Below are 9,431 nucleotides of genomic sequence, written 5' to 3'. Positions count from 1 at the left end.
TGGTCATTTGAAACCAGAGCTTGGCTTCCTGCACCATTCTCAGCCACCAAGCACCAGAAGGAAGACAAAATGACTGACGTGCGAGGTCAGTCCCACTGGCCCTGCCGGCAGCACCGTGGCGCATGGGCAGGTCCCAGCTGGACCTGGGTAACACACTGGACGGTACAAACACGCACAGCAGTGTCGCCCACAGGAAGATAAACCTCCAGTGCCTACTGACACTTAGTAACAGAGGCTGTTTACACAGGACGACAGAGCCCTCGACCCCAAGCTGAGTGTGTGGAGGGAATCCTCCCGAGAGGAGCTGGTTTGGATTTGCTAGGAGGCCTGTGTTTAGCTTGTAACAAGAGCGTATTTTCGTTACACTCTTGTCAAGTGAGCTCTTGCCCCGACTTCCTGGAAACCATCACGAGAAGAAGTAAAGATTGAACCTTCTGGTCCGCATCTGCACTCTGAGCCCAGACTGCCCAGAGTCCCGGGTCGGACGGCTGTGCCCAGCCAGGCACAGTGACGGAGACAGAGGCCTGACGAACGAAGCATTCCACTTTTCCATACACTTTATTGCCAGAAGTTTAAAATGGCCAACATTAAAAAAACTGATAATAAATACTGCTCTTTGGGCTGTAATAAATAAAAAGTTTATTATCAAGGAATGCACTTTTCCAGCCACGAGTGTCTTCAAAAATTAACAAAAAACAAAAACGAACAAAAAAACACCTACATATGGCCATAGTTCACAGTTAAGCAGCCACAAGCTGCTCCGATTACAGCCTCTAAGCAACTCGGGAGCGCCCTCCCTCTCCCTCCCCTCGGGAAGCACGTTCACAGTTCCAAGTCCTCTGTCTGAAATGCTCTCAACAGAGAGAAGTGAAGAGTCAATGCACCTTTCTGTGAAATCGTCGGAAAACCCTTTTAAAACAGGTCCGTCAAGGAAAACTGCGCTCCGGTTCTCTCAGACTGTCCAGGTCGGGACCGCACGCCTCCGCCGGTCCAGCGGGCCAGAGGGCCTGCCTTCGTACCGCCGCCATCTCCCACGCGCTGCAGCCCGCCATCCTGCACCCCCGCGGCCCGGGCCTGGAAGGGGGTCCCACGGGGTCGAGGGCTCAGTTGCACCTCTGCAGGAGCATGTTCAGGGCGTATTCCATCCGGTGCCTCAGCTCCAGCGAGCAGCCCGACATCAGCAGGGCCGTCAGTCGGACCGTGGCGGACAGCCGGTCCTCGTTGATGTACGTGAGAAGGTATTCTTCATTTTGGCTACAGATGATTATTTTCGTGTGGTCGTGGTAGAAATTCACCTTTAAAAACATGAGGATGTTAGATCGAAGTGTTAGGGTTAGGGAGACTGAGTCCGCAACTAACCTGACCCAGTAAAAGTAACTCTCAGGCCCCCACAGGCCCTTTAGGGAGGGCCACAGTCACCTGAAAGGTGCCGTCATTGAAGAGCATCATTAAGGCCTTATCGGACTTCAGCCACTGCAGGAGGTAGAGCCGAGGTCTTCGAACGTCGGTGATACTGGGCAGGTCTCCTCCCTGCAGCAGAGCGGGCGGGTCAGGGCCTGTGAGGCCGTGCAGCATGCACTCAACCCTCCCCAAGCCCAGGCCTCTCCCGCTGCGGCCGGCTGCAGTGCCGGCAGGGATGGAGGCCACAGGCCCCGCCTCCCGGAAGTTTCGACTCGGCAGAGGGGGTGGGCCCTGGAGTCAGCTGTCCGAGGTGCTCCCCACCTGAGTCTGCACCCCAGGACCACTGCTCCGAGGCCAAAGGACTTACGTCCATGAGGTTCTCCTCCATGTAGTGAGAGAAGTACTTCAGCACCGTCACCTGGCTGATGAACTGCTCAGGGGCCTCCGTCGCTGGGAACACGGAGCACTGGCCGAGCTCTGCATAGTAGTGCACGGTTCTGGACACAAGCGCGACAGGGAGAGGACAGCAGCCATCAGTCTCTGCTTTCAGGTGCCTCCCGCAGGAGACTGAAGAGCCCGCCGACCTCCCTGCCTGGAGACACTCACTTTTTGTCTGGGAGGAGGCTCATGTGAGCACCGTTGTTGAAAAGAACGCCCACAGTGTGGTCCGAGAGCTGGTACCCGAAGCCGTACTTGTTGGAGTAGTCGACCCACTTGGTGACCCACTGAAAGGAAGTGCTCAGCTGCTCTTTGGGAATGCAGTCGGCTTCCGGCATGTTCTCCAGGCACCCTCGAAGGACTCTTGCCACTGTGTCCGCAACACTCCCCATCGTACTGTCCTCAAGGCCTGAATGTCGGAGAAAGTTATGGGATAAGTAACAAGAAAACACGGCTTTGGTAAGTTTTCTTCCACTAATTCTAAACACATGGGACTCTGAATTCTTCCCACTCTCATCCAATGGCTGCAATGCTGTTGCTCTGTGTGAGACGCGTCACATGAACACAGAGGCACTTCAGTGACTTCGCATGGAGCACTGCACTAGCGGCTTCATCCCTGCACGCACGTGGACAAGCACTTACACTCACTGCTGCTGCTGCAGCTGCCCAGTGTCCCTCTGACGATCATCCGAATGGCGTCCCCCACCTGCTGCCTGCTCTCCACTGCGGCCGTGCCGGTGCCGGGGGCAGCCACCGTCGTGGGCGAGGGCTGCAGCTCCTAGGAAAGAGGAGGGCCAGGCAATGAGCTGCGAGTCCCACCCTCAGGCCGCTCGAGGAGTGGTCGGTGAGACTGTGGAAACTGTCGGAGGCTGATCCAGAGCCGTGGCCACTAGCCAGGCACAAGCTGTCGCCGGTCCACTGCCTACAACACTCAACCCTCCCTTCTCAAAGGGCCGGGGGAACATGAGGTACATGCAGCAGGCCTGAGAGCTGACAAGCACCGGGCAAGTGACAGCACAGACTAAAAGCGATGTAAGGGGGTGATGTCTGTCCTTTCCCAGCGTACCTCGTCTGGCCTCTGTTTACTGGGTTGCTGCGTGATGGAAGTCTTTTTCAAGTCATGCCTGAGCTTGTAAATGTCTTCATCTTCTTTAGATACTCTATCTGCAAGTCAAGGAAGAGAATTATGAGTGCTATTCTACCCTAACGGGGCAGGAACAGAGCCACCCATGTTTCTCCCTTTGGCATTAATAACTAGCTGTAAGCATCCAAGGCAAAAACAGCATTTTTATCATTGCCATTGGCTGCAATTATGTAAGAAGCACACTGTAACATGTATGACACATGTGTCACAGCATGAACTTATGCTATAAAAAACTCAATAGTATACAAAGATACTGGCTAAATTATGCTCATGAAAAAGCCTTTTTTAACTAACTTACCAAAGTGAAATATAATGTTGGGTACAGAACAGTAACAGGACTTAAAACTTACTGTGTGTGTCAATATATCTTGCTTTGTCTTTTTTGCCACCAAAAAGAGCAGCCGCCGCTTTCTTAAAGAAGTTCTTTGCTGGACTTGACAAGTGGAAGTCCGGGACTGTGTGGCAGCAGCTGGAGGAGAGCCTGTCTGGAGTGAAGCCCTGCAGAGCAGAGCAAAGACATCCCGTGACCTGCTGGGCAACTGGGATCAAGAGCGTGAGGTCCGAAGAATGGAGAAACACACCCACCTGCAAAAAGAATTCATGCCGCATGATGTCATCCAAGCTCGGACGGTCCTGTGGGTTTTTGGACAGCATGCTGGCTATCAGGTGCTTGGCAGGTGCCAGCAGCGACGACGGCATGGCATACCGTGCTTCTCTGATACACCGGTACGTTTCCTTCAGATTTGTAGTTTCGAATGGGGGTCTTCCTAGTAACATTGTGTACCTAAGAGGAAGAAAACACTTCTTTTGGAATGATCGTAAAGCAGCTCTTTTCAAATGTTAAAGTCTAAACCCCAATTTGCGTGTTCATCATGTGGGTGCATCTACTTACATTACACAGCCTAAAGCCCAAATGTCTGATTCACAGCCATGTCCTTGCTTGTTGAGGACTTCGGGGGAGAGATAATTTGGCGTACCACATATTGTTCTGCAAAGACAAAAGACGAGACCTCATTAGGAGCTCTGTGAAACCCGGTCCCCGGACAAAACCATGACGCACTGAGTTTCTACTAGGAAGCATCTGACTTTGGCTTTTGGCATTTGAGCAACTGACATTTGACAGTGATTTTGGTGACTTTTTTTTTGATGCATGTATTTTTCTCAGCCCACGCGACAGTCTTTTTAGCCAATAGAGACCAGGCATTTTATCCTTATCGGGCCATCATAAGGCAGATTTCTGTCATAATCCACTGAGAGGCATGAGGCACCCTGGCCTGGGCCGCGGTGAGCACCTAGTGCTTCCTCCAGCTGCTGCTGCAGTGTGCAGACTGTCTCCACGGGCCTCCTCTTACACACCAGCTGGAGACAAGAAGGCTGCGCGTGGGCTGCACAGAGGGGACTTCCTCCCCGCTCTCACCTCCTCCTGTGTTCCAAGGGCTCCAGCCTGGCTGCCAAACCGAAGTCCCCGACTTTCAGTTCCATAGCTTCATTAATAAAAAAGTTCCCTGGACAATAAACAAAACAGACTTGAGTCCCTGGGAGAGCCACTCTTGGCCAGTGCACACCAGGTCAGCTCTGGAGGCCAGCAGCCAGCTGATGACTAGTACAGCCCCCACTCAAAGGCAAGCCTGCATAGGCTACCCCCCCCCCACCAATGGAGAACAGGGAAGTGTAAACAGCGTGAGGGAGAAGGAAAGAACACCCGTCCCTGACACCCAAGTCCGTGTTTGGAATCAAGCGCTCACCTAGCTTGAGATCTCTGTGCAAGATTTCTCGCTCGTGGAGGTACTTGAGTCCAGACACAATCTGCCTGAGGTAGTATCGGACTTCGGGCTCCGTCAGCACCTTCCTGGCTTTCAAGATGTGAGCCATGGACTAGGAGGAAGAGAAAAGGTGTAAGCCGCAACTGTGAGAACAGAAAGTCACTGCTGGGCACGACCCCCCCCCAATCCACACGGCAAACCCAAGGAAGAACAGCTGGGCTGCATGCAGGTCCAGGTGCACGCCTACCCTTCGGCTGCAGTATTCCAGCAGAATGTAAATGTTCTCTTTGTCCTCAAAGTAGTGGTAGAACTGAACGACGTGCTTGTGGTGCAGAAGTCTGTGCAGCTCTATCTCCTTGTCAATCTGGGAGGAAAGGCGAAAAAGGCTCAGCACTGAGGCGGCAGCGAGCTGCGTTTGCACCAGGGAGCCCGGCCCAGAGCAGCACCCCGCCCAGCACCATACTCACCTTCTCCCGCTGGTGAGGCTTGGCCACCCTGCTGTGAGGGATGATCTTTGCAGCGTAGACTTTGTTGTTTGTCAGATCCGTCATCTCGTAACATTTGGCAAAGCCGCCCTACAAGGAAACAAAGCCGAGACGGAACTGAGTAGGCAGAGCCATGGACAGCTAATATGCTCTATTTTTTTTTTTTTCTTAAACAAGAAAGGAAAGCAAAAAGATTGGGGCGGGAGGGAAAAAAGGGACCGGGAAGGCAGTCTGATTCCAAAAGCCCCTTTCAGACAGGAAAGCACCCCGGGGTGCCGTCCGAACAGGCCCCGGTCCCTTTACTCGGAGCACCAGGACGGCGCTGGGTCGGGAGGTGAGACGTGGGATCTGACCAGACCGGCCCGGGCAGAGAAGGAGGGCAGAGCCGCCGCGGGGACCGAGCCCCAGACGCGCTCGGGGCGGCGCCCTCACCTTGCCCAGCACCCGGCCCCGGCAGTAGCGCCTCCCCGTCGTGGGGTCCACAACGACCCGCGACACTTCGGCTCCCGCGTGGTGGCGGTGCTGCGGGGCCGCCGGTGAGTCCTGTGCCCGGGGCGGCGGCTCTTCGGGGGGCGGCGGCCGCCTGCGCTTCGCGTCCCCGCCGCCAGCCTTGCCCGGCGGCTCGCTTGCCTTGGCGCCGGCGGCCGGCTGGTAGGTGATGGTGCGCAGGAGCTCCATTACAGCGACCTCCCGCCTGCCAGTCCACCAGCCGCCGCTTCCACTGAAATAAGTGCGAGCGCAGAGTATTATATACGGCCTCTGGGGGCGGGGCTTAGCGCTACACGTCACGACGGCGCCCCGCCTACCGTCCGCGCAGGGTGTGCAGAGCTGGAACTGTCGGGCCGCGACGGGGCGACAGAGGTTCCGGTGTCCCGAGAGGGCTGCCCCATCCTCCGAAAGGCCGCAAACTGGGGTTTGGAGCACAGCCCGGAGGCCCGACCGCCCCCGCGTGCCCCGTCCCGCAGCCTGACAGCCCGTAACCGGGGTGACGCGCCGCGAGCGCCTCGCACAGACTCACTCGGCCTCCGCCCGTCACCCTGGAGCCGGAGCGCAGGGCCCGGGCGCCCCCTCGCGGAGCGTCCGGGCAGCGCAGGGGAGGGGGGCGGTGGGACAGTGGGGCCAGGGCCCAATGCGGGTTCGCGGTGGGGATCACCGTTGCTGGTTCCTCCGAAGGGGCCGTGCACGGCGGTGATGCGGAAGCAGCACCCGTGCTTCAACGACGTATGACCTCCCCGGAGGCCGCGGTACGCGGCGCCACAGGCAGTCAGAGACTCTGGGTAAACCCAGCAGCCTTCGGGGCGGGGCGTCAGTGCTCGCACTGGACAGACGGGCCGCTGGGCTGGCCCTTTAAGGAGCTCGGCCTGTCGGGTGTTTCAGACCGCCCAGGTGAGGCCGCTTGGCAGCACACGGGTCCTTCCTTGACGCCGAACACGTGGCCAGCTGGGCCGTACTGTCAGCGCCGGACTGAGGACCCTGGAGGGACTTGGAAACGGGCAGCCCACTGTCAAGGTCAGGTCCACGTGCAGCCGAGGAGATGTTGTCAAAGACGGTGTGTCCCAGAGCTCTGACGGTGCCCAGAAGGCGGGGGCTCCAGGGCCCTGCGGAGGGAACAACCCAAGGCATGGGCCGGCCCAGGCTGGGTTCCGGGCGGGGTGGGCAGAGCCCGGCACAAACTGAGGTCCCAGGGCCCTGACCTGCGTGCTTCGCCCCGGAGACCTTCGCTCCCTACCCTGTACTGCGCTCGCTGGTTTGGAAACCACTACCTTCACCTCCAAATCTAGTTTTACACCATGACTTTGTTTTATTGGTTGGTAATGTATCTTTTGTACATAATTGGTTATGGTCTTCTAAGGTAAAAGGACTGAAGGACAGGTCGGCATCGTATTTTTTGTTGTTCAATTCTCTGATGATCACATACTATTGTATATGTTTTTACCGAATGTACTTAAGACTTTGATGGGCTATTGAACACTTTATATGAAATTAAGGTCCATCCGCCAAAGCATTTGGTCATTTAATAAAATGTTGATACTGTGTATGTTGTATGGGCTCTTCTGTGCAACTGTAAAAATTTGATTTTTTTGGTTGGTGCTGCCATCGTGTGGACAGAACCAAAATGGGCGTCCCTTGACGAAGGAAGGAAATGGTCCAATGGAGATAAATCTTTGATCACAAAATATTTCTCTTTAGTTTTATAGATTTAATGCAAATGCAATTGACATCCCAATAGGGTTTTTTAGTGAAACTTGACAAGCTGATTTGTAAACTTTACAGGAAAGTGTAAGTGTCATTACAGGGGCGCCGCTTCTTTAGCTGCTATCACCACTTCCCATGAAGCTGTAGCTGTTAAGAGAGTTCGATCCTCTGGCCAGGACAGACTGACCTGTGGACTAGAACAGGGAACCGGCAGTAGGACCAGGTGCATGGAATGTCAAGTGACAGAGGCACCATGGATCAGAGAGGAGAGGAGGGACTGACTATTCACTGAGTGGACTGGAAACAAATGGTTTTCCATATTAAAGGTGAAATTCATGCCCCGGCCAGGAGGCTCATCCCATAAACCAAAAGGTCATGGGTTCTGTTTGCAGTCAGGGCACATACCCAGGACGCGGGCTCAGTTCCTGGTTAGGGTGCTGTATGGGAGGTGACCAATGGGTGTTTCTCTCTCTCTCTGACATTGACAAAAACATGTCCTCAGGTAAGGATTAAAAAAGTGAAATCCATGTATTACTTTTCTAGGCTGCCATTACAAAATGCTGCAGACCAGGTGCCTTAAACAACAAAACCTACTTTCTCAAAGTTCTGCAGCTCAAGTCCAGGATCGAGGGGCCAGCAGGCTCGGCTTCTCCTGAGACATCCCTCCTTGGCTGGCAGAGAGCCTCCTGTGCCTGTGGTCTCATGGCCTCTCCTCCAAGTGCTCCCACTTTCCTGTTATGAGGGCCGCCGTGAGACTGGGTTAGGACCCACCCACATGGCCTCATGTAACTGCAGTTTCCTCCTTAAAGGCCCTGTGTCCAAGTAGAGCCCCATCCTGGGGGGCTAGAGGGTGGGGCTGCAGCACATGGACTGCAAGGGGACCCTGTTCAGCCCACAACATGCACACCACCTGCAGACCCTTCTCCAGGTGGAGCAAGGACTTAAGGTCAAGGACAGCCAGGGGCAAGCTCAGGCCTGTTCTCGGGGGGACAGAAGAGAATGTCGGAAACCAACCTTCTGAGCATAGAGCAGAGAGATGTTTTTGACTGAGATATAATTGACATGTGACATTGCATTAGTTTTTACTGTACAACATGACTTTTGTATGTATTGTGAAATGGTTAACACAGTAAGTTCACGTCACCACGTATTGTTATCAACTTCTTACAATGAGAACCTGCAAGATCTGCTCTTTTAGCACTTTTCACCTATGCGATGTGGTGCTGGTAAGTACAGTCTGTGTAATGCTGCACATTACATTCCAGGACTAGTTAGTCTTGTACCAGGGAGTTTGACCACCTTCGCCCCACCCCTGGCAGCCACCAATCTTCTCTAGATCCCCCTAAAAGTGGGAACATGCACTATGTCTTTGTCTCCGACTTATTTCACTGAGCACACAGCCCTCAGGGTCCACCTCCAATGGCAGGACTTCCTTTCTAATGCTGAACAGTGTTCCCTTGGATATGAGGGCCCAGTTTCTTCGTCTATTGATCCACATAGGTGGCCTCCACCCCCTGGCTATTCGTGCTGCAGTGAACACGAGAAGGCAGAGATCTCTGCGATTATGATTTTGTTTCCTGGATTGCTGGGTAATAAGGCAGTTCCACTTTAAATTTTTGGAGGAAAGCCCACACTGCTTTCCACTGGGGCTGCACCAATTGCAATCCCACAGGCAGTGCACAGGGTCCCCTTTTCTCCGCATCCTCGCCAGCACTCGTTGTTTCTTGCCTTTTTGATGGCAGCCATTCTGATGGTTATGAGGCGATAGCTCGTGGTTTTGATTTGCATTTCCCTGATGACTAGTGATGCTGAGCATCTTTCCACTTACCTCTCAGCCATCTGTATGTCTTCTCGGAAAATGTCTATTGAGTCTCTGCCTATTTTTAAGTTGACTTGTTTTTCCTTTTGATATTAAGTTGTATGACTTCTTCATATATTTTGGATACTGAGCCTTTATCAGATACACAATTTGAAAATATGTCCTCCCATTCTGTAGGTTACTGT

General features: G+C 54.0%; 1 protein-coding gene across 1 annotated transcript; it reads right to left on the bottom strand.

The window, feature by feature from the left end:
- Positions 1-539: 539 nt before the first annotated feature.
- Positions 540-5,939, bottom strand: PLK2 (polo like kinase 2). Its single transcript, XM_037132721.2, has 14 exons — positions 5,664-5,939; positions 5,214-5,321; positions 4,994-5,110; positions 4,729-4,858; positions 4,401-4,488; positions 3,876-3,971; positions 3,569-3,767; positions 3,334-3,481; positions 2,906-3,003; positions 2,482-2,617; positions 2,008-2,248; positions 1,769-1,898; positions 1,420-1,530; positions 540-1,295 (listed from the first exon to the last, which is right to left on the bottom strand). The coding sequence occupies exons 1-14, from the start codon at positions 5,907-5,909 to the stop codon at positions 1,104-1,106; spliced, it is 2,040 nt and encodes a 679-aa protein (XP_036988616.1). The 5' UTR covers positions 5,910-5,939; the 3' UTR covers positions 540-1,103.
- Between the last annotated feature and the right edge of the window lie 3,492 nt (positions 5,940-9,431).

This window comes from Artibeus jamaicensis, unplaced genomic scaffold (genome assembly GCF_021234435.1).
Source record: "Artibeus jamaicensis isolate MK-2021 breed Jamaican fruit bat unplaced genomic scaffold, CSHL_Jam_final scaffold_369, whole genome shotgun sequence".
Lineage (NCBI taxonomy): Eukaryota > Metazoa > Chordata > Mammalia > Chiroptera > Phyllostomidae > Artibeus > Artibeus jamaicensis.
Note: the sequence above shows the minus strand (reverse complement) of the source record. Positions and strands in the feature narration are given on the sequence as shown.

What these genes read in the sequence shown, in the direction of transcription:
- PLK2 (XM_037132721.2), bottom strand. Translation starts at nt 5,909, where the DNA reads ATGGAGCTCCTGCGCACCATCACCTACCAGCCGGCCGCCGGCGCCAAG. An exon ending in AGCCTCCTCCCAGACAAAAA is followed by an intron (nt 1,899 to 2,007) that starts GTGAGTGTCTCC and finishes GCTTGTGTCCAG; the next exon opens with AACCGTGCACTACTATGCAG. An exon ending in TGGAGGAGAACCTCATGGAC is followed by an intron (nt 1,531 to 1,768) that starts GTAAGTCCTTTG and finishes GCTCTGCTGCAG; the next exon opens with GGAGGAGACCTGCCCAGTAT.